Source organism: Opisthocomus hoazin, chromosome 19 (assembly GCF_030867145.1).
Source record: "Opisthocomus hoazin isolate bOpiHoa1 chromosome 19, bOpiHoa1.hap1, whole genome shotgun sequence".
Taxonomy (NCBI): domain Eukaryota; kingdom Metazoa; phylum Chordata; class Aves; order Opisthocomiformes; family Opisthocomidae; genus Opisthocomus; species Opisthocomus hoazin.
In genome coordinates this window covers 6,304,180-6,325,948 of record NC_134432.1, presented here as the reverse complement: position 1 = coordinate 6,325,948, position 21,769 = coordinate 6,304,180, and the positions used below count along the sequence as shown (strand labels likewise).

The 21,769-nt window shown below is 62.7% G+C and overlaps 3 protein-coding genes across 8 annotated transcripts; 2 read left to right on the top strand and 1 right to left on the bottom strand.

Moving 5' to 3' along the window:
• Positions 1-1,335, bottom strand: TMEM203 (transmembrane protein 203). Of its 2 annotated transcripts, XM_075439315.1 has the most exons (2): positions 869-1,335; positions 1-275 (listed from the first exon to the last, which is right to left on the bottom strand). In XM_075439315.1, coding segments are annotated over exons 1-2 (339 nt in total). In that variant the 5' UTR covers positions 1,207-1,335; the 3' UTR covers positions 1-274. The 2 variants fall into 2 exon arrangements, with proteins under 2 accessions (XP_075295430.1, XP_075295428.1); XM_075439313.1 differs by lacking the exon at positions 1-275 and having other exon boundaries at positions 305-1,329.
• Positions 1,324-16,129, top strand: NDOR1 (NADPH dependent diflavin oxidoreductase 1). Of its 5 annotated transcripts, none has more exons than XR_012765859.1 (16): positions 1,324-1,369; positions 2,273-2,407; positions 2,869-2,946; positions 3,374-3,471; positions 4,285-4,383; positions 5,049-5,150; positions 5,642-5,848; positions 6,184-6,305; positions 6,943-7,163; positions 7,538-7,645; positions 8,415-8,529; positions 9,435-9,581; positions 10,223-10,341; positions 12,811-12,905; positions 15,526-15,728; positions 15,909-15,998. XR_012765859.1 is itself a non-coding variant. In XM_075439309.1 (15 exons), the coding sequence occupies exons 1-15, from the start codon at positions 1,331-1,333 to the stop codon at positions 16,051-16,053; spliced, it is 1,830 nt and encodes a 609-aa protein (XP_075295424.1). In that variant the 5' UTR covers positions 1,324-1,330; the 3' UTR covers positions 16,054-16,129. The 5 variants fall into 5 exon arrangements, 3 of the variants coding, with proteins under 3 accessions (XP_075295424.1, XP_075295426.1, XP_075295425.1); XR_012765860.1 differs by having other exon boundaries at positions 15,526-15,679; positions 15,909-15,996; XM_075439309.1 differs by lacking the exon at positions 15,526-15,728 and having other exon boundaries at positions 15,909-16,129.
• A 756-nt stretch (positions 16,130-16,885) lies between these two features.
• On the top strand, positions 16,886-19,549 carry LOC142363604 (ring finger protein-like). Its single transcript, XM_075439312.1, has one exon. The coding sequence runs from the start codon at positions 18,151-18,153 to the stop codon at positions 19,120-19,122; it is 972 nt and encodes a 323-aa protein (XP_075295427.1). The 5' UTR covers positions 16,886-18,150; the 3' UTR covers positions 19,123-19,549.
• The last annotated feature ends 2,220 nt before the right edge of the window (positions 19,550-21,769 follow it).

The following is a 21,769-nucleotide window of genomic DNA, read 5'->3' as shown; positions in this document are numbered from 1 at the left end:
TCAGTTCTCTCTGGCTCAGAGCGCGGCCCCATAAAACCCCTGAGAGCACGAAGAGCTCAGGGAAGCGAGAGGATGGATGGAAACAAAGCAGCTTCGCTGCGGAAGCGAGCGCATCGTGCCGAGCGTGGCCTCGGACGGGGCAGCAAGGCGAGGCAGCGCTGCGGCACTGCTGGCTGGCAGGACGGTATCCACACGACACGACGATACCTACAGCGACCGACCGACCTCCGGGTAGTTCCCATGCTCCAGGCAGCAGCTTGAAGTACAAAGGCTTTCTAGGGGAAAAGAATTTTATAAATAGAACTCATCCTTCCACGCATTTTTAATTTAAAATAAAATAACTGGCATATCAAGCAGTGCTTGCAGGGCGGGATACTTTAAGACTTCACACCAGGAGCTAAATAAACTGAAATAAGGAATTTCTTCTCAAGAAATACGATGCTGTACAACACCAGGAGCTGAGTAAAGTGAAATAAGGAATTTTCTTTCGAAGAAATACGATGCTATACAACAGCAGGAGCTGAGGAAACTGAAATAAGAAATTTCTTCTGAAGAAATACGATGCTGTACAACACCAGGAGCTGAGGAAACTGAAATAAGGAATTTCTTTCGAAAAAATACGATGCTATACAGCACCGTGCTTAATTACAGACCCTTCCTCCCGCAGAACCGGGCCCGTGTGGCCTGCCACCAACCACTTCGTACAGAAACAAAAGCCCGACGACTGGGCGCAAGGCGGGCCAGGCAGGTCCGAGCCGGGGCGAGGGCGGCGACCCGGTGCTGGCTCCCTCGCCGTCAGTTCACCCGGCAGGCTCGGATCATGAGCAGCTGGAGGAGGATGAAGACGGGCGACATGATGAGCCCATACCAGAGCTCCCGGGTGTGCTCCACCAGCTTCTGGCACAGCAGCATCTCGAAGACGAACTTGAGGCTGAGGATGGTGAGGATCCAGAAGAGCCGAAGCACGGCCAGGCGCTTCTCGCCGTCCTGGAAGAGCCGCACCGAGACGATGGCGGTGAAGTAGGTGCTGAGGCCGTCGGCGGCGAAGAAGGGCACGAAGACGACCCACCAGGAGAGCGCCGAGGCCTCGCCGTCCACCTTCAGGACCAGCAGGACGGAGAACGCCAGCAGGGCCAGCCCGTGCAGGAAGATCTCGAAGGTGGCGAAGCCCAACCACTGCACCAGCTCCCGCAGGGAGAACAGCATCGTCCCGGGGACATGGGGAGGGCAGGGGGGTGGGTTGACCTGATAGCCCCGGCGCCACGGCCAGGCCCGGCGCCTCGGCCAGGCCCGGCGCAGTTTGATGACGTTTGGAGGCGTGTCGCCGGTGATGACGTACACGGAAGTGGTGTGGTGGGAACAGGGAACGGTGGGTGCTGCTGAGAGGTTGGAGCCGGGGGTCGGGGGGCTCGGGGCCGGGGCTAAGCCCCGAGCCCCCCGATCCCCGCTTGCAAATGGCGGCTGCACGGAGAGACCCCGAGGGGCTGTGAGGGAAGCGGGGCTCTCACTGGGGGAAAAAGCCCCCAGACCCCCCATTTTCCTCAGGGCAAGGGGGGGATCCCCTGATGCTGCAGGCCCTCCCCTCCCTGGCCTCTACGCGGCCGGTCATGTTCCCTTCTTTGGCTTCTTTTTAAATTATTCTGGGGTTTTGTGGTTATTCTGGAAGCAAGAGGGGAGGTTTGGGTCCGTCTGGGTTGGCTGCGGTCGCTGGGGGTACCCCAGGCCCCGGCGGCTTCGGAGAGAGCGATGGCGAGCAGCGCGGGGCTGGCTGCGGGGCTCTCCGTCACCGAGCTCCCAGGCTTTTCCCCCAGGCGGGGATTCGTGGGGCGGACAGATATGGTAAAACCAGAAACGGGGAACGGCTGATCGCCGGCGTGCGCTGAGCCTGCGGCGATGAGGACGGGTGAAATGAGCCCGAATCGCTGCCCCTGGCTGTCACGCTCGCAGGCCACGTCCCCGTGCACTGACAGCGGGGACAAGGAGCGCGGTTGTGTCGCGGCTGCTCCGGCGAGCCAGGACGCTGCGGTGCTGCTCGCTCGGGGGTGGAAAGGCAGCCTGGGAGCCTTGAATCCCGCCACTCTTCCCAAACTATTCCACCATCCCTGTGCCTGCAGCGACAGCCCCACGAATGTCGCTTGAACCCACAGCCGCCAGCATACCTTTGAAGCTGGGGCGGGTGTCAGTGTGACACCCAGCCCAGAGCGGGTCCGGGTCTGCCTCCTCTCATCTCCCCTTGCCTCCTGGTGATTTCTCTGGTTTTTGTCTCTTGCAGATGGTGGGACGGAGACTCCTTGTTCTTTTTGGCAGCCAGACTGGGACGGCTCAAGACACAGCTGAGAGAATTGGCAGAGAAGCCAAGCGACGGCACTTCCAGTGCAGAGTGGAGGCCCTGGACAGCTATGACGTGGTGAGTGGTGGTGTGGAGGGGTGCTCCAGGCACTTCTGGACTTGTTCCATCTCCACCAGCCCCATTTCTCAGACTCAGGCACCCTGCACCCTTGCTGTGACCTACTGTATTTCACCAGACCCTGACTCTCTGTCCTTCCTGAGGGCAGCTTGTGCTTAACTCAGCTGAAAAGGTGTGAAAACTGAGCAGTGACTCTTGGGATGGAGTCTGTCTTAGATGACATATGCTCAGCCATACCCTGCAAGGCAAGGAGCACCGAGGAGCCGATCCCACAGGCAGCGTGTGGGCAGGTGCTGCTGCAGTGCCTGTAGCGGAGGTTGTGCCACGCGGGGCTGCGGGTGTTATTCCGAGTGTGGTCTGTCCGTGAACGGGACGTGATGTTAGCAGCCATGTCGGGACAGCCGGGACACATGTTTGGAGGTTGCTGACCTGAATGTGCCTTTGTGTGTTTGTGCCCACAGGCCAACCTCATCAGTGAGCCGTTGGTGGTATTTGTGTGTGCAACCACTGGGCAGGGTGACCCACCTGACAACATGAAGGTAGGACACGTTCCTGTCCGTATTGCCTTTGTATTCCTGGTCCAGTGACTGGATTTCTCTCTTGAAGCAGCTTGGGCAAGGGTTATTTTTGGAGGGGGGAGCTTTGGAGCAGCACAAGTCACATCTCCTGCGTGATGGGGACAAGGGCAAGGAGCTGGTGAGGTCTCAGCAGCTTAACAGCTGAGAGGGGCCCCACCATCGCAAGAGCCCCGGGTTTGTAAAGGGCTCGCAGAGCATCGTCCTCTTGGCAGGTAGCAGTGGTGGATGCTTTCAGGGGTCACCTCTGCAGAAGGCCGTGCTCCCCATGCTGTTGGGACTCGGCGGAGGGCAGGAGGAGCCTGGTGGGGGGTGAGCGGGGAGCTAGGGATGGGCAGGCAGGGAAGGCTTCCTTTGCAGCAGTGTGACTCCCTGTCTGTGTCCCTTGTAGATGTTCTGGCGGTTCCTGTTCCGGAAGAACCTGCCGTCTGGTTCGCTCTGCCAGCTGGACTACGCCGTGCTGGGCCTTGGTGACTCTTCCTATCCCAAGTAAGCAGCTCTGCGGCTCCTTGCCTGCCTGCGACAGCTTCTCCTCACAGCTCTGGCTGCAGGCGAGGCCAGAGTGGCTGGAGAACGAAAGGGAGACAGAGCCTGACTCTAGAGCAGCAGCTCAGGTGAAATGTCATTCCCACCAGCCTTAAAAATCCTTGCTCTACCAGCCCGTGTCCCTCCTAACCCCCAAGAACTGGGCTTCTGCCCGTTTCTTTCTTGCTGGCCTCTTCAAGCAAATGCTTTGCTGCGGTGTGTCAGACCTCGTAGTTCAGTCAGTTATTACAGCTGTTCAGTTCTGTCTGAATTGCAGGAAAGCCTGTGCCACAGCAATTTCAGTGGACCAAGTCAACAGAATACATGAAACATAGGGCTTTAGGTGGCAGCTGTCCCCGTTGGTCCCAGTTCTCTCCCGAAAATTGTTCCCGTGTGCCTGAAAGAGCTGTGTTGTGAGGGATGGGAGTGTGCCTGGGCTCCATGGGGCAGTGAGGGGCTAGAGGGAAGGAATTGTTTCTCTGCCTGGGATACAAGCTGCCCTGAAGGGAAGCTGGACCTCCCTGAGGCCCTGCTGGGAAGCTGGGCACAGCCTGTGTGGCCCAGCCAGTGGCAGCCGGCGGCTTCTCCAAGCTGCCCCAGGCTGGAGGTGTGGGCTGGGCAGGGCACGGGGCCAGGTCGTGTGTGATGGCTGTGGCTGGACCTGCCCCTGTGCTGCTCCGGCGTAGCCCTGGCAGCATGTGCCAGCTGATGTAGCCAGCGCCTGCTGTCCTGCTGGAGGAGCCCTGCCCTCTGCAGCTGCGGTTATTCTCTGCTCAGGTTTAATTTTGTGGCAAAGAAGCTGCACAAACGGGTGCTACAGCTTGGGGGCAATCCTCTGCTGCCGGTGGCGCTGGGAGACGACCAGCATGACTTGGGGTAAGAGCCCAGTGGAGGGGTGGCAGGGTGGGGAGCCCTGGGGTGCGCTACGGGCTGACGGCAGGGCTGCGTACGCTTTAGCCCAGCCTCGGGGACGGCAGCGTGCTGATCCCGCCTGGGGTCTGCTCCTGTGCCCCAGACGTGGCCAGCAGCCTCCTGCTGCTCGCTCTGAACGTGCTGCTCTCTGCTCATAACTTGCCTGTGCCAGGACCTGGGTCACTTGCTTCTGCAGGGTGTCCCACGACCCCTAGCACGGTCCAAGGTCTCCTGGCTCTGCCCCAGTGCCGTTGAGGCCAAGGGCCGGCTGCGTCACACAGCCGCGTACCTGCAGGCGTTACAGCAGCCCGAGCTGCGCTGCTCTGCTCCGCTCCTCCCACCGGGCAGAGGCTGTGTGCGGCGCGGGGGCCGGTGACTGCCACCAGCTCTGCTCGGGGGTTGGCGGGTCTGTTCGGTTGGGCCCCAAAGTGCGAGTGAGAGCTCAGAGTGGCTGAGACACGTTCCCAGACCTGAAGCTGGAAGGTAACGGCATGGAGCGACTGTGCGGTGGAAGGGGAGCAGAGGTGGTTTCCCAGGGACAGCCCAGCGCTGTCCAGGGGCAGGGGCAGCAGCTCTTGGGCCTGGAGGGATGGTGCTGCTCTCCTGCAGCCCCAATGTCCCACTTGCAGACCAGATGCAGTGGTCGATCCGTGGCTCCTGGCTTTATGGGACAAGATCCTCGCCTTGTATCCTCTCCCTCCTGGCCTTGAGATCACCAGTCCAGATGTACGGTGAGTGCGGAGGGTAGGTAGGGGCTGCTGGAGCTGGCTGCTGTGAAGTGCCCTGCTTCCTTGGCTGTTCTCCGGGGTGGAGATATGCTCTGCTTTGACCAGGAAGCCTCCCCACACAGCTTCTTGGTCCCGAGTATCCCTTGGACTTTGGCCACAAGTGGCCCATCTCTCTCTGGATGGGGTGTCCCCTGGGTGGAAAAACCCAGCAGGGTTCTACCCCTCTTGTCATCCTGATGTTCCTCTGCCCTTGGCAGACCTGCCAAGCATGTGTGCCCAGCCAGCTTCCCTCTGCCTGCTCTGGAGGCAGATCTCTTTCTCCCGGCAGTCTGCATTGCGTTCCCTACCACAGGCCAGCTCCAGGGGACAGGGACAATGGGTGGTGGATACGGTGGGAGCCTTCAGGCCTTTCCCTGCCTCCAGCCTCTAGCGCTGTAGTGGCAGAGGAGCTGTGGCATGGAGGTAACCGCACTGCGTTGCTCTCCTCCCCACAGCCTGCCCCCGAAATACACCCTGCACTACCTGGCTGAGGACTCCCCGCACCCCGACAGTGGCCTGCTCCAGCCGACAGCACCCAGGGCTGTTCCCTCCGAGCTGCATCCCTTCGCCGCCCGGATGGTGTCCAATCAGCGAGTCACAGCAGAATCCCATTTCCAGGACGTCCGGCTCATCGAGTTCGATGTCACGGGCTCAGGGATCACGTGAGCATTTTCCTGACTCGCCTGAGCTTTGCTGTGGGGGATCGGGTGTCCCACAGCCTGCCTTCCTCTTCCGCTCCCCTTCAGTAATATCTGAGGCTCCAGCCTCGTGGACGTGGTCCCTGCTGTGCTGTCCCCCTCCGTGACAAAGTCAGGGGCAGGTGGCAGTGTGGGTCCTGCCCGTGGACCATGTCAGGTTAGAGAGCACAATGTTAGTCACACTGGAAATCTGGCTGAGTTGTGGCCTCTCCCCCGGTGCAGGTGCTGGTCGGGCTGAGGGTGCTGTGCCCGTGGGGCTGCCCCGTGGCTGCCCTCGGCAGGTCCCGCTGTACCCGCAGGTTCAGCGCGGGAGACGTAGTGATGATCCAGCCCCAGAACTGCCCCGAAGACGTGCAGCAGTTCTGCCAGCTCCTGCGCCTGGATCCAGACAGACGCTTTTTGCTGAAGCCTGCAGAGCCTGGTAGGTGCTGCCTGCTGCTCCTTTCCCTCCCTGCTGGGACAGGGCAACCTCCTGAGTCCTGGCCCAGCCTGGAGCTCTGCTTTTCCTTTGCTTTAGACCCAATTAATAGGGAGCTGGGAGTGGCTGACGGATACAGGACCTCTGCCTGGCTCGCAGCATGGGGGCTTTCCTTCCCTCCCAGTGCTGTGTCCGTGGGGGTCCCATGTTCTGGCTGGTGTGACTCCTGGGTGGCACCCAGCAGCATCCAGGCTGCACCCATGCCTTGTGTCATTGCAGCCCCTAGCCCAGAGTGTGGAGGATCCTGCAGCCTCCCCAGCCCAAGACCAGTCGAGTTGCTCACCCTGCTGCCCCATTCTGGGGAGCCCCAGAGCTGTTGGGGCAGCAGGCAGGCAGTGCTCGGGCATCCGGCCCCGGTGCTGGCTCTGAGAATCACAGAATCACAGAATGTTCGGGGTTGGAAGGGCCCTCTATGGGTCACCCAGTCCAACCCCACTGCCGAAGCAGGGTCGCCTACAGCAGGCTGCACAGGACCTTGTCCAGGCAGGTCTGGAATACCTCCAGAGAAGGAGACTCCACAACCTCTCAGCAGCCTGTTCCAGTGCTCCATTAGAGCTCTTCACGCTGCCTTGCCCTACAGGCACATCCCTCCCTGCCCTGTTGCCGCAGCCCTGCACCATCCGACACCTGGTCACCCACTACCTGGACATCTCCTGCGTGCCGCGACGCTCCTTCTTCGAGCTCTTGTCCTACTTCTCTACGAATGAGCTGGAGCGGGAGAAGCTGCAGGAGTTCAGCTCTGCACAGGGCCAGGAAGAGCTGTACAGCTACTGCAACCGGCCCCGCAGGACCACTCTCGAGGTAGGGCTGGGGAGCATGGCAGACCAACCAGACAACCCTCCATGAGGGCTGTGCCACGGCATAAAGCACCCAGGCAAATGATCAGCTGTATTTTCTTGGCTGGGGAGTTTAATCTACTTCACCCAGTTTCTGAAGTGTCCTTGGGTTTGCACTGGTGGTTAAGACCTGCTCCATGTCCTTCTAGGCCCTGTGCTGCAGCCTGGGGGTGAGGGGAGGGCCGTGGGACAGGGCGGTTGGTGCTCAGGGGTACCTGGCGTGGTGCCTTCCGTCAAGGGCAGCGTGGCACAGCAGTGTGGGACGGGCTCTGACACCCTGAGAAGCAGGCAGGCTGCCTTCTGGGGTGTACCGGGTCTCACCCTGCCTTGGCTTTGCAGGCCCTCTGGGATTTCCCTCACACCACGTGTGCCATTCCGCCCGAATACCTGCTGGACCTCATCCCTCGCATCAGACCCCGTGCCTTCTCCATTGCCTCCTCCTTGCTGGTAAGAGCTCAGCCCTTTTCGGCCTCGTGTCAGGCTCTGAGCTGAGGGTCTGGCAGGGCCGGGGCTGACCCTTGGTGCCATGCACACTGTGGGTGTTCAGGCTGTATTCCTGGACCCGCTGAGCACCCACAGCCCACCCCGAGCCCCGCTCCGCTGTGAGCCTGCGTCAGCCCGACACGCTGGATGCAAACCCCAGGGCTGTGCCAGCCTGTGGGTTAGGGTGCTCACCCTCCTGCAGCCCTGCAAGTGCCGGGGCTGGCCCAGTGCCCTGCAGAGCTCTGGTGTCCATCCCACTGGGAGCAGTGGGAGGTCGTGCCACGGAGGCTGGGGGCTTCCCCGGGTGGTGTGGCCGTGGGAAGGGGGAGTGCTGCTGCCTGCTGCTGCCGGGAGGTGGCAGTGGGACCTGGCCCGGGTGGCTTGGCAGGTGTCAGCCCAAGCACGGGTGGCATTTGCCCTCCGTGGGGGCCTCTTGGGTTGGACAGTCTCTGTCACCACTGCCGGCTGTGCAGAATGTCCCTGCAGCAGCACTTCTCTGGGAAAACCCCTTTCCCCAGTGGGAAGGTTTTAGGCGAGGGTGTGCTCTGTTCTGTCTCTTGGGCAAGGGTGTGCTCCATTCTGTGTCTGAGGGGCTGTTTCGGGCTAGGATGGGTGTTGCAAATGCTGTGGCAGGAGCTGAGCACAGGCTCTGTCCGTGGAGGACGCACTGGGCTCTTTCTGCAGAGCCATGCTGGGCATCTTCTCGTTCCTCATGGCTCCTGTCTGGACACAGGCTCACCCTGACCGGATCCAGATCCTCATGGCAGTAGTGCGGTACAAGACGCGGCTCAACAAACCTCGCCGTGGTCTCTGCTCTACCTGGTTGGCTTCTCTCAACCCAGAGCAAGGTAACATTGCTTGGATTCTGTGAGGGCCCTGATCCCGTGGCACTGCGGTGGAGCTGTGTGCCTGCTGGCCGGACCCTGGGTGGAGCACCACCACCACGGGGAGCTGGAGCACACTGGCTTGGCTGGGCGGGCCAAACTCACAGTAGCCATCCTTCCTCGCTGCTCCTGTCCTCTTCAGAGCCTGGTGTGCTCCTCCACCTTGCCCTGAGCACCCTGAGCTCCTGGTTTTCCCCCAGCTGCTTGACCCGCCTGCTCCCAGCACCAGCGTGTCCTGCTGCTCCTGGTGTCGTGGAGCTGGTAGTGCTGACTGCTGGACACCTCCAGCCCCATAGCACCAGCTCTGGGAAGGGTGGGGTCCTCTGAACACATCCATCCTGTCCTGCCAAACCTGTGTGTGCTGCTCATCTGCTCTAAGTGCAAAACCACTCCAGCTGGGTCCCCAAGCAAATGTGACACGCTGACAGGGTCCCCCTGCTGCAGAATGGTAAGGAATTGCTCTGTGTGACTCCCAGGCAAGACTGGGTCTTTTCAGAGTACCTAGATGGGGATCTTCACCCCTCCGCTGGCTCCCAGGGGAGGCAAGTTTGGCCCTCCCTTGCTTGACAGCCAGGTTGAGATCTCTGCTCGCCTCCACCACTGTCTTCCCTGGCATCAGCTGTGTGGGGCTCTTGCTCTGGGGGTCACTCAGGTGCTCGCAGGGACAGCACGGAGACAGCAGAAGCACTTTTTGTACACACATAGTGTGCCTGTGGCACCAGGGGTGCCTGGGTGCCGGGGTGGTGGTAAGCCAAGTGCCGTCCGTACCTTCGGAGCATTCTGGAAGAGCTGGATGCCCGGCTCCCCTTCCACGGGTGCCACAGGTGCAGTGGTGTGGGGTGATGCTAGTCGGTCTGTTTGTTTCGCAGGGGATGTCCGAGTGCCTCTGTGGGTGAAGAAAGGAGGAATGAAGTTCCCAGCTGACCCTGACACCCCCGTCATCATGATTGGCCCTGGCACGGGGGTGGCACCTTTCCGAGCAGCGGTACAGGAGCGGGTGGCACAGGGACATAGAGGTGAGGAACGGTCCTGGGAGGGACTTGGGATGCCACTTGCTGCACTGGTCTGTGTTCAGCATACAGCAAGGAGGGACTGGGTGCTCCTGAGGGTTTGGGCAGGCCAGGGCTTTTCTGTGTTGAGTGGGAGCAAGCTGGGCTCTGGGGCAGGTGAGGACCAGAGCCTGGTGTGTGCAGCCTGTATGGTTATTCACAGGCTGTGCTGAAGGCTGCTCCTTGTCTCGGGGTAGGGCTCTGCAGAGGCGCTTTCTTGGCTCTCTGTGAGTGGAGATGGGTTGCTGAGCTCACCTTCTGCTGCACAGGGTGTCATGCCTTCACTCTTGTCCCAGCTCATTCCCTTGGCTCAGCTGTCGGTCTCAGCAGGAAGCTGAGGCTGGTGGAGGGGAACAGGCAGCCCTGGGGGGCTCTTCTTGCCCTACCTGCCCCCTGCCCACCGCTTTTCCAGCACACAGGGGCCTCTGGTTGCCACAGGTCCCTTGGCTTTGTGCTCACATGGCTCCAGGCTCTTCCAGGCCAGGGCTGTCAGCCAGATGCAGCAGAGGAGAGAGCCTTGGGGCTCTGCCACAGGTCCCGTGGGCACCAACAGTCCCCAGCACTCACGGGGTCCACCCAGCACAGCCCTTGTGGTCTGCTCTCTGCAGGGAACTGCTTGTTCTTTGGCTGCCGCCAGAAATCCAAGGACTTCTACTGCCAGGCGGAGTGGGACGAGCTGGTGACAAAGGGCTTCCTGACACTCTTCACAGCCTTCTCCAGGGACCAGGTTAGTTCCCAGAGGAGGAGGGTGGGTACAGAAACAGCTAGGGCAGCACTGATGGGACTCTGCCAATGTTTCTGGCCCCTGTACCTGTTGGCATGGCCTGCGAAGGACCTGCTGGGGTGGCACAGTGGCCACCTCGCTCCCCCACACCACCTCGGTGCTGGCCAGGATCCCCACCAGCCGGGACGTGTCTGGCTGAGCCGAGCTGGGACAGGGCTCACGAGCGCCGGAGCAGATAAGGCGCTAGCCAGCTTTGTTTGCCTGGACCACGTGAGTGATAAAAAGCTCCCAAGCCTCTCGGGGGGGTCACCGGGCAATGACCTTTCTTGGTTGAGTGCCACCCTCCCCACCATGTCCTTCTGATTGCTGGCTGAAGCTGGGGAGCTTGGCCTCTGTGCCAGCTGTCCCTGAGCCCCAGCCGTGCAGGAGAAAGCTCCCTGGAGGTACGAACACCCCCACGACTCAGCCCCTCACTTTGCTCCCTAATTTCCCAGGCAGTGTCGTTGGTGGGCAGCTCTCAGCCCCACTCTGGGCTGCAGGGCTGTTTACGTTGCTGGAGAGGCTCCGTGGGCTGGGACTCTGTTTCGGTGCCTCGCCCTGTCCCTTGATGGCACTGAAAGCACAGCCTGCCTTTGAAACAGAGATCTGATAAAAAGGGTCAGTGGGAATGGGTAGTGCTAGGTAGCTCAGCTGCACCAGTCCTTTTCTTCTGGCGGTGTGCATGCATTGACTTGAAGCCAGCATCTTTCATCCAGTCACTTGTAAGGCATGAGTAGAATGCCTCTGTGAAGGCTTTCCAAGTCTTTGAAGAACAGGAGCAGCACTGCAGTGGTTAGTTGGATGACCAGTCTGCCTGTTTTCTGCGGGCTGACACGGTGAAGGGGGGATCTGCTGCTCCCCAAATCTGGAGAGAATCCCCAGAGCCTCCTCGCAGACTCTGGAGGGCTGGGACTCGCAGCAGAGTGTGCCTCCCAGCCTCCCTGCTTTACCTGCTCCGTGGGGCAAAGCGAGAGCACAGCCAGGGGAGATGTGCCGCATAGGGCCATTGTACCCGTGGCTCTGGGAGGTGCCATGGCTGTTAACTCGTCGAGAAGTTTGTTTTCAAAGAGCTTGGCAGGAGCTGGGATGCTCCATAGCTGAGCAGGACTTCCCTCTTCTCTCGGTCAGGTCCTCTCTGCAGTGACCTTCTGTCACGTCACGTCTGCCCCGCGGCGCAGACGGATTGATCCCAGCCTAATGCGGCTGTTCCTAATTCTCAGCAGGATGCCCTGGGGTTTAGCTGAGACGCCGTGACCCGAGTTTGTCACCGGGGTGCTCTGGTTTCTGGGTAGCTGCAGGTCCTTAAGTGACCCGCTCGGAGCCCCAGCCTCATCGGCAGAGCCTCTGTCAGCACTTAGCTGATTAATGCTAATGATGCTGAAGCTGGGCTACCGGCTGGCGATGTCGGTGCTTGCGACGGGCTTGCTTACCTCCTGCCTCGCCGGCAGCCGGGTCGGAGCCGTGGTGACGTGAGCCTCCAGCGCAATGCAGCCGCGTGGGACCCGCTGACCGCGCGGTGCCCGGCTCTTGTGACAGCCGGGGCTGGTTGCTGCCTGGGGTTGCTCCCACGCACACGCAGCGCGCGGGGAGCCTGCATGCAGCGAGAGCCTTGTTGCCTTTGCGGTGGGACGGGAGGGAGGAGGACGTGAGGAGGAGGCTGCGCCTGCAGCTCAGCTCGCTGCTGTGCAGAGCCCGGCGTGGTGGGACGTGTGGCAGAGGGCCTGGCGTCCGTCACAGTGTCACCTTTGTCACGGAGGAGCTGTTTGGGCCAGCAGTGATTTCAGGCACGTTGGCAATGGTGTTCCTCTTGGGCAGAAGCCAGGGCTGTAGGCAGTTGCTTGGACATGTGAAGTCTTGTGGATTAACCTTTTGGGAACTCTCTTCATCTGGGGTGTCCTGTGCCAAAAGCCAGTGGTATCCGGTCCCTAAGCACAGTGGAGGGGCAGGGAGTGGGACCGAGGTTGTCCCTCCAAGTTTTCTGCCCTTCCAAGCTGTTTCAGGTCTCCAGCAGGTGCCAGGGCTGGGACTGGAAGCCAGGGGCGTGGGGAAGGGTCTCTGCCATGCAGCAGCCCTGGGACAGGGGGGCCGCTGAGCCTCCTCTGCCCGTGCTGGGAGAGGAGAGGGCAGGAGGGGAGCCGTCATGGGGACTCCCCAGATCATGGCCCCGGCTGCTCACCAGAGCTGGAGCAGGCAGGGGCAGCCTAAGGGGCTGTGTGTTCCTCACAGAAGCCCCTTCTGCTGCACCCGTCTCCCACCAACCCATCCCAGTGCACAGACATGAGGTGTGGGGATCCGCTTCCCTGTGTGAGAGTTGATCCAACTGGTTCTCTGGGGGGCTGTGCTGCCCCGAGCTCTGCCAGACAGCCCCCGAGAACAGTCCCGGGGCTGGGGCTGCTGCCAGGGCTGGCGGGCTCAGCACCATGTTTTCTGCAGGAGGAGAAGGTTTATGTTCAGCACCGCATCCGGGAGAACCGAAAGCTGGTGTGGGAGCTGCTGAGCAGCGGGAGCGCTCGTGTCTACCTGGCTGGGTGAGTGAGAGGGCTCCACGCAGAGGCTGGGGGAGCGGGGTGCACATCGCTGCTTCTCCACCTCCCTGGAGGCGTTCCCTCAGCCCAGCCTCCAGAGCAAGCACACCCTGCACCCCAGCAGGTCTTGGGGGGCTGCAGCGGCTGCTGCAGTGGCACCAGCTTGTTCCTCCTCTCCTTATGTCCTGCTCTGCAAGCCCTGGGCTGAGAGTGCCGTTTCTCACCTACTCTGCACTACAATTAGGAGTGCAGAGCTGAAACCATGGCAAAGCTGCACCAGCTGACCCCATGTGCCCATCCCTGCCACTGCCAGCGCCCGTGACCCAGATCACCTGCCAGCGGGCTGCCTGGCCTCTCACCCACAGCAAAGCCATACACGGGAGACCCCTGGCCTCTTCGCACCCGCCTTCTCCAGCAGGACTTGGTGAAACTGGAGAAAAAGGCTTGTGGGGTTCCTGTGGTTGCTCGGGTGGGTGGGAGGCTTTTAAAGCACAACGTACCAGAGCTCCAGCAGTGCTGGGGCTCGGAGCAGCAGCTTTTGGGACCCTCGGCACATCCTGCCTGGCTCTTTGCGCACGAAACTGCCTTCCCGGGGTAGGGACGAGCCGCGCTGCACTGCAGCCTGCCTCCTCTGACAGCACCATCGTTCCCCAGGTGGTTACCTTGGGCTGGTTGGAAATCTCGAGCTGTTGGCTAAAAAGTGGGGTCTGGCCGTTCGAGGCAGAGCATCTGCAGCTCCCTTCCGAGCTCTGTGGCTCCTCTCCTGCGCAGAGCCCTTTCCCTGCCTGCTCTACTCACTGCCTGGATGGCAGGGAGGAACCTGCTGCCCGGGGCGAGTGTTGTGAAATGCTTTGGGCTCCTTGAGCTGGCGAGAGGCCGGCGATGCTGTTTGTCGTGCACCCCGTGACCTGGAAAGTGCTGTGCAAGCCTGCGCCTCGCTGTCGACACGAGCAGCAATTGCAGGAGGCTCTTTCCTGCCTGTCCCGCATGAGAGCAGGAACTTCCCTGGTGCCTGGCAGGGCGAGACTGGCCTCGCTGCATTCCTGGGAGAAGGAGATTTTTGTTTACTGCCAGGAAGCAGAGGCCAGGCCGCCCACCTCACGGTCGTTCGCTGCGGCACCAGCGCTGCCGCCTGGGCTGGCGTGCCTAGCTGCATTGTGGGGTCCCTGGGGCCCTCGCCCCAAACTGGGGTTTTTTACCCTCCATCAAGCTGCACTCAGGACTTGGGATTGTTCCTTTGTCCACAGCCCAGATGCTGAGACCGTTGGGCAGCTGTTGGGCGACCACTGGGCGTGGTGTCCTGATGGCTCTGCCCTCTCCTTCTTCCATCTTTGCCGCTTTCTGGTGCTGATGGAGACACCCTGAGGGCTGCCAGAAAAGGATCAGTGTCTTGGAAAGAGCAAGGCTTGCAGAGCTCTCCCCATTGCGGGAGTTTGCAGTGGCCGTGGGGGTGGTCTTTTGGACATTAGCGACCCTCTGGTCAGAGCACCCCATCCTCCTCGTACGAGTGGCAGCTGTCCTCTTTGCACTGTCCTACCCGTCCTGGACAGCCCACACCGTGTGTAAAGATGCCCAGGCTCACAGTGTTCCTCCCTGGCCCGCACCCTGCGAGCTGTCTGCGGGGTCCCAAATGGGAGGGTGCCAGTGGGCCAGCCTGAACATGGCCTTTTTCTCCCCTAAAAATAACATTCACAGTTTCAGCCACGCTAGGAGAAAGATGGGCAAAGGGACTCTTTCTTTTTACCCTGCTTCGGCAGGGGGTTGGACTAGATGACCCACAGAGGTCCCTTCCAACCCCTCCGACCATTCTGTGATTCTGATTCCGTGGCTGCGTGTCCCTGGGCCGAGTAGCACCGTGTGTCTGCCTTCCCGGGCCCTTGCTGGCTGGGCAAGGTCTGGGGAGCCACGGCTGTGTCTTGTCTCTGACCGTGCCCAGCTTATCTCACTCAAGGGCAAAAAGGTTGAAAATGTCCCTCTTTTTCTGTAAAAAATAGATATTTGACAAGTTTTCTATCACTAGCCCGGCTACATTATCTGGCACTCACATGTCGGTGGCTGACTCAGAAACAATACGACTCTTCCAAAAAAAGAAGACCTCCTTTCTGTGTATTTTGGGACGTTAATCAGCTTCAAATACAAGTCAGAATTCTGCCTTGTTCTTGGGAAACAGCAAGGACATTGCCAGATGCTTGTGCCAACTGGAGCAGCCTGGGAAATTTTTTATTGGATGTTTTTTTGTGGCACAGTCAGTTCCTCAAATGAAACTCTCTCCAGGAAAAAGTCTGAATTTCTTATTTCCCATAAGAAATGACTGCACTTGGAAGCGTTGAATCCTATTTGGGTATTTTCTACGCAGGAGCTTGTGTTTTCTTTACCACTTCTCTTATTTTGAGGTTTGAACTGGCTTTGGTTACAAATGTCACCATCAAAGCAGTCATTTCAGGTGTCTTGAAGGGAGGCAGGGGATGGATGGAGGCGGCTGCTCCTTCGCAGCAGTCGTCCTGCCCAGCTGAGGATCAGACACGTTTTCCATCGAACGCTTCCCCTGCAATGAAAGGACAGCTTCCCGCCCTCCTGCTGATAAATTATGACTGGTGCACATTCCCCGTGTCCCTCTGACCAGGGTGATGGCAAACGGAGCAAACCAGAGGCCAGAGTGAAGGCTGCCGAGCTGTGATGCCCCTTGCCAGGGGCTGGCCACCGAGCCCACGTCTTTGCCTGCAGATGCCAGCGCTGAAGAGCCCTGCGTGCCTGACGGCGCGGCTCTCTGGGGAGTGGTACGAGCCGGCTCTCGAAGCCTGTCGTTTACTCAGCGCCGGGCACCGGGTGAGGCAGGTTCCCACTGCCCTGCCGCAGCGGCAGCCCACGCTGTGTGCCGGGGACGGGGGGTTTGGCCGCAGGGTCCGCTGCCGCACTGGTGGGCTGCCTTCCCAGAGCACGGGGGGTGCAGATATGCCTCTGGTTTTGCTGCTGGCCCTCCATCGCGCTGCCTACTCTCTCTTCCAGGAATGCCAAGCAGATGCCAGCAGCGGTGGCCGAAGCCCTGCAGTCGGTGTTGCAGCTGGAGGGTGGCCTGTCACCTTCCGAAGCAGAGGAGCATTTAGCAGCCCTGGAACGGTCCCAGCGCTTCCAGTCTGAAACCTGGTCGTAAGCCTGGCTCCCTGCCTCCCGCTTCCCCACAAATCCTGCCTGAATAAAGGAGCCAGCAAAATGATCTGCCTCTGGCATCATCTTGGGCTGAGATTATCCCGGCCGGGGCAGGGGCCTGGCGGAGGGGGTGGATTTACCCAAGCAGCCCTTCCCTGATGGCAGCAGAGCCGTGGCGGGCAGGGGGAACCCCTCTCCTGTGGGTGTGGGTTCAGCGTGGAGATGAGAGGTCTCTGTGACGGGGACGCTGCTGGCTGGCTCCTGCATGGGACCGAGCTGCCGTCCTGTGTGCTCCAGCTCCCGGGGTCCCGTGCTGGGTGAGCAGCACCTGCGGCCATTGCCGGAGCTGCGGCTTTGGCGGTGGCCGTTGTTTGTGGTAGGACCTGGAGGAAGCGAGCTGCTGCATGGGAGTCTCTCCACCCTGGCGTTAGTCAGCAGCAGCAGCGCTTGCTGCGGGAGGCTGCCCGGACAGACCTGTTCCCCTGTCTCCAGTGGCTGAGGCCGGCGGCGATGGGCGCAGGAGGAAGCTTCGATCCCTCTGTCTCTGCTGTTGCTTCATCTTCCAGAGCCTGCTTGTCGCCGAGCTCTGAGCTCCCCAGCTGCCAGTTTCCACTGAGTTCTCCCATTCCCTGAGCGCCTGCTCTGCTGGACCCATCGTCCGCCCCATCGTGGGAGCCGCTTCCAGCCAGGGTCCGGTGAACCCGCAGCCTCCAGCCCTTTCCCTGGCAGCCTCAGGGCCCTGCGCCTTCCTGGCCCTGCTGGTGCCCCAGTGGGGCCAGTGCCACCACCTTCCTGCCCCAGTTCAGCGAACTCGGTGCCACTGTGTAAATAGCAATTAGAGTCCAGGGCATGAATCAGCCGGGGACAGTCCCTGGGAGCAGGCTGGGACAGGAAGGGACGGCGGGGCCACACCATGCCTGTGACCCAGCCACCCTCCCACGCGCCGGATTGTGGGGTCCGGCACGGGTGAGCGGTGCCCCAGGGCGTTGCTTGAGCTACGGCGTCGTGGTGAGTGGAAACGGGGTGGATTGGGGTCTCCGCTGCTTTGCCGGTGCTGCCTTGCTGCGAGGAGCTGTTGGGAGTTGCAGACCCCGGCTGGGCTGGGTGTCCCCATGCCCCGGGGACAGCCGAGGGGACAGCGCAGAGCTGCTGTGTGGCAGCCATCACGCTGGAGACGCTGTCTCCTTGCGCAGGGCACCATCCCGGCTGCGCTCTTCCTTCCAAGCCCTGCAAGCTGCTTGTGGGGCACGGCGAGGCGAGGTGCCCCAGCGCGGGGACTGAGCCGGGGGGCTGTACTGGGGCAGCACAGGGTCCCTGCTGGTTTGCTGTACTGGGAGTGAACTGAGGGGCTGTGCTGGGAGCAGAGCAGGGTCCATGCTGGTGTGCTGGACCGGGGTCTGAGCTGGGGGGCTGGGTTGGCCTGCCCCACGGGCAGCGGTGTGGGGAACGCTTGGCCGCAGACGTGGCTCCATGTTTGCTGGGCGAGGGGAAGAGGCGGCCGTGGGCCCAGCTCCTCCCCGGCTCGCGCGGGAGCTGATTGGCGCGAGCATGGCTGCCTGCCCCGCGCTGCCTGCATTTGAGCGGCTTCCAGAAGCTGACAAACCAGACCAGCCAGAGCCAGGCTCGGCCCCAGCCCTGCCTGGCCCACGGCAGGCGGCTGCTGCCCGCCACGCCTGCACCCCTCGCCGGCGCAGCGGGCAGCGCCCGGCAGCACCCGGCTCGTTGCCCTCTCCTCCGGACCGTGGCGGGTCAGGACTACGTCGGTGCTGGGGAGGAGGAGGAAGAGGAGGAGGAGGAAGAAAAGGAGGAGGAAGTGGCTGCTGGATGCTCACAGCGATGCCCCTTTTGGGGTGGCCTGTCGGTGAGGGTGATGGGGATGCACCCTGCTTTGGGGGCTCCTGACCCGTTGGCCTGGGAGGGGGACCCAAACCGTGCCGGAGGGATGACAGGGCTCTGCGTGGACGCTGCTGCCTTTGCACCCTTCTGGCAGCCGTGCTGAAGGCCACCTCCTGCCCTGGAGCAGCACCCGTGTCCCGCACCTGGCCCCGAGGGGGCTCGGGGGGCAGTGGGTGAGGGGGACGGCCACGGAGCGGCCACCCCCATGGAACCGGCGGTGGGCGAGGAGGCAGAGCCTGGCCCCCAGCCGGCGCGGGCAGCCGGCGGGGAGGGCTGTGCCGGGCAGCGGGCTGAGAGCGAGAGTGCGGGGTCGGGGGGCCCCGGGGAGCCACCCCGGCTCTGCAGAGAGGTGCCCGCCGCTGCCTGGGGACGCTGGAACCCGCCAGCGACCGAGGACGCAACCGAGCCGCTCCTGCCCGGGCATGACGAGCCGCCTGCTCAGCGTGCCTCCCTGCCTGCGGGGCAGGACCCTGCCGCCGCCAGCCCCGTCTCACCCCGCGCAGAGAGCCTGCCGCGGCGGGGGGCATCATCCAGCCTGGAAAGCTCCTCCAGCTCCATCCTGAGCCTCTCCGGCAAGGAAGAGGAGACGTCAAGTGACGAGGTGGCGGCGGCGGCAGAGCCGTGCCACGTGCCGCCGAGCGGCGAGGACGAGTGTCCCATCTGCACGGAGCCCTACGACGACCAGCGGCACAAACCGGCCCTGCTGAACTGCAACCACGGGCTGTGCCGCGCCTGCCTGCGCGCCATCATGGACACGGCCGCCGGCGCCGAGTTCGGCCGCGTGCGCTGCCCCATCTGCCGCCAGAAGACGCCCATGCTGGAGTGGGAGATCTGCAAGCTGCAAGAGGAGCTGCTCCTGCTGCACACCCAGCCCGGCTCCCCCGGCGCCCCGGCCACCCCCCGGCCCCCTGCCCTGCCGCCCCGGCGCCCGGGCCTTGCCGGCGCCCTCGAGCATCGCTTCCAGGTGCGCTTCCACACCACCCGCATGTTCGGGTGCCTGCCCTGCGTGCGCTACCCGCCCTGCCTCATCCGCCGGCTGGGGCGGCTGGAGCGTCGCTGCCGCTGCTGCTACCTCCTGGTGCTGGCGCTGCTGCTGGCGGGAGAGGTGCTCAGCCTGCTCCTCGTCTTCCTCCCCATCGTTCTGATGGTGCTGCTCTTCCTCATCCTCGACAAATAGCGCTGGGTTTGTGTCTGCAGGCTGGGCCATGCATGGGGAGCAGAGCCCTGCTCCCGCTTTGCTGCTGGGGCTGGTGCTGGGGGGTGATGCCAGCCTGGGAGCAAGCCTATGAACCCGGGCGCCCGGGATGCCCCGGCGCTGCCGGTGAGCCCGGGACGGCGGAGGCAGCGCAGGAGCCGGGGCAGGCAGCCGAGGGAGGTGACCCCAGAGCCGGGCATCGCCTGCATCCCGCCGGGCACCGGGTGACACTCGGCTGCAGCAGCGGCAGGGCGGATGGAGCGGGAGCCCTCCCGGCACCGGGGCCATGTCCCTGGCACGGGACCGGGGGCCTCTGCGGGCAGAGCAGGGCTGTGCCGCAGGCTGTGCCAGCTGCACCTGGGACAGACAGACCGCGGTTCCCCAGCACAGACTGGAAATACAACTTGCATTCGTACCACAGCGGTGTCCAGCTGAGTTCAGTGCTTGATCCGGGCTGAGCACGTCCCCTCGGGGCCCAGCGGCGACATGAGGAGGGGACAGGGACAGGCAGTGGTCCCCGCCAGCCCGAGAGAGGGTGCCTGCCCGCCCCATGGCACCTCTCAGCCCTGGCCGAGCGGTGCCAGCCTGTAGTCGTGCCTTGCCCTGAGTGGAGATAAGAGAGGAAACACGGCTCTGTGCCCAGCGGCACCGGCAGAGGAGCCCACGGTGAGCACGGCACCGGGGCTGTGCCCACAGGGGACCTGCCCATGGCTGCCGGGGAGCTGGGCCGGCGGTGACGGGCAGCGATAGCTCAGCGGCGAGCAGGATGAGGGCTCTGCTTCGTACCCCGCAGCCGGCCTCGTGCGGGGGCTGAGTCGCAGCCAGGCGATGCTCGGGCCGTGGTGCGGCTCCTCTGCGCCCTTGCTCCTTGCCACAAGTGTCCTGGTGTGGCACAACGACACGCTGCAGAGCACGGGTGGGGCCAGACTCTTTCCAGTGGTGCCCAGCGACAGGACAAGGGGCAATGGGCACAAACTGAAGCAGAGGAAGCTCCAGCTGAACCTGAGGAAGAACTTCTTCCCTCTGAGGGTGACGGAGCCCTGGCCCAGGCTGCCCAGGTAGGCTGGGGAGTCTCCTTCTCTGGAGATATTCCAGCCCCGCCTGGCCGCGGTGCTGTGCAGCCTGCTCTGGGTGACCCTGCTTGGGCAGGGGTTGGGTGGGGGATCCCCAGAGGGCCCTGCCAACCCTGAGTGTTCTGTGATTCTGTGAGCTGCCGATCAGGGACACCGGTACCCCGAGGGGAAGGGGACGGGGACGCCTCCAGGCTTTCAGCCACATTTGGGCTGGCGGTGGGTGGCAGGGAGGTGTCAGACCCCCACGACCCCCTCGAGATCCCATCGCGGGGGGGGTGTCATTTTCCTGCAGTGCTGGCACTCATCTTGGCTCCTTATTTACCCCTGCCAGCCTCCCGCTGGTGCCCTGCCAAAGCTCTGCGCAGACCCCGTGCCAAACTGACCCCCGGTGCTGTCACCCCTCTCCGTCCCCACCCTGCCTGTCCCCGCCGAGGGCTGAGACCACCGAGCCCTGTCCTGCCTGGCCGTGCCGGGGTTGTGCAGCTGGCCACGTGTCCTGGCTTTGCCCTGCTCCCCTGGAAATGTGCCGCAGGCATCTCCCCAGGGCTGCAGCTGCGAGGGACCCCGGGTACCCTCCCCGTCCCCTTCTGCTCCTACTGCAAAGGGAGCCAGGTCGGGGGCAGCGAGCGAACGCTCCCCTGCCCTTGTGCCTGCGGGGCAGAGATTTGGGCTTTGCCAGGGCGCTTGGGCTACCCAGCATCAGCACTGCCACGCTTTCCTCCGGCAAAGCCCGAGGCGCGGGAGGCAGCGACAGGAGCAGGGCACCCCAAAGCGGGTCAGGCAGAGGCAGGAGGGTCCCCCCGGCCCCCCTCGCACCAAGGAATATTTATTTATACCAAGTGGAGCAGCTCCATCAGGAGAAGAGCCAGCTCGGCCCTGGCTGGGAGCGTTTTCAGCTTGATGGGGCTGCGGGGATGGGGGGCTCAGACACCCGGGGGGCTCTGCCGCCGCGTGGGAGGCTGGCACGTGTCCCTGCTCTACATTATATAGGGGGTGTAACGAGCTTTCGGGCAAACCAGGCCAGAGCTGTCCCCATGGGGACGCAACGGAGCATGACGCACGCTCCACCGCATCCACGCTCCCCTTGCCGGGCTGCCAGCACCTCTGGGTGCTAAAAGCTGGAGAAGGGCACCTAAATCCCCCTGGGATGGGTCCCTGAGGGGCTGCGGTGCCGGACCGACCCCCCAGGTGATGCAGAGCCCGGCACAGGGCAGGGCTGGCTGGCGGGAGCCCGGCTGCAATGCCCGCTCGCAAGGACTCGGTTATATTCAGCGCGCCGAGACAGCGGCGAGCGGCAGGCGGGTGTGTGGCTGCGTGGCGAGCCAGGGCCGGGGACAGCTGTGGCAGGGCTCCAGATGCGGGGCACCATCTCCTGGCACAGCCCCCCAAAGCCCCGCGCCTGCACCCTCTGATTCCCTTTGCACCCCCGGTATGCACCACAGCCCCCCCAGCACCCACACGCACCCTGCCTCCCCACACAGACCCCGCTGCAGCCCCCAGCACCCTCCTACGGCCCCTGCAGCCCCTCCTTGCTCCCCATCCTCACCATATGCACC

Bases quoted from the DNA above. Each gene is read 5' to 3' on its own strand.
- TMEM203 (XM_075439313.1), bottom strand. From the start codon at position 1,206: ATGCTGTTCTCCCTGCGGGAGCTGGTGCAGTGGTTGGGCTTCGCCACC.
- NDOR1 (XM_075439309.1), top strand. From the start codon at position 1,331: ATGACGTACACGGAAGTGGTGTGGTGGGAACAGGGAACG. The intron at 3,472-4,284 runs GTAAGCAGCTCT...TTCTCTGCTCAG, and splicing joins GGTGACTCTTCCTATCCCAA to GTTTAATTTTGTGGCAAAGA. The intron at 10,342-12,810 runs GTTAGTTCCCAG...TGTTTTCTGCAG, and splicing joins CAGCCTTCTCCAGGGACCAG to GAGGAGAAGGTTTATGTTCA.
- LOC142363604 (XM_075439312.1), top strand. From the start codon at position 18,151: ATGGAACCGGCGGTGGGCGAGGAGGCAGAGCCTGGCCCCCAGCCGGCG.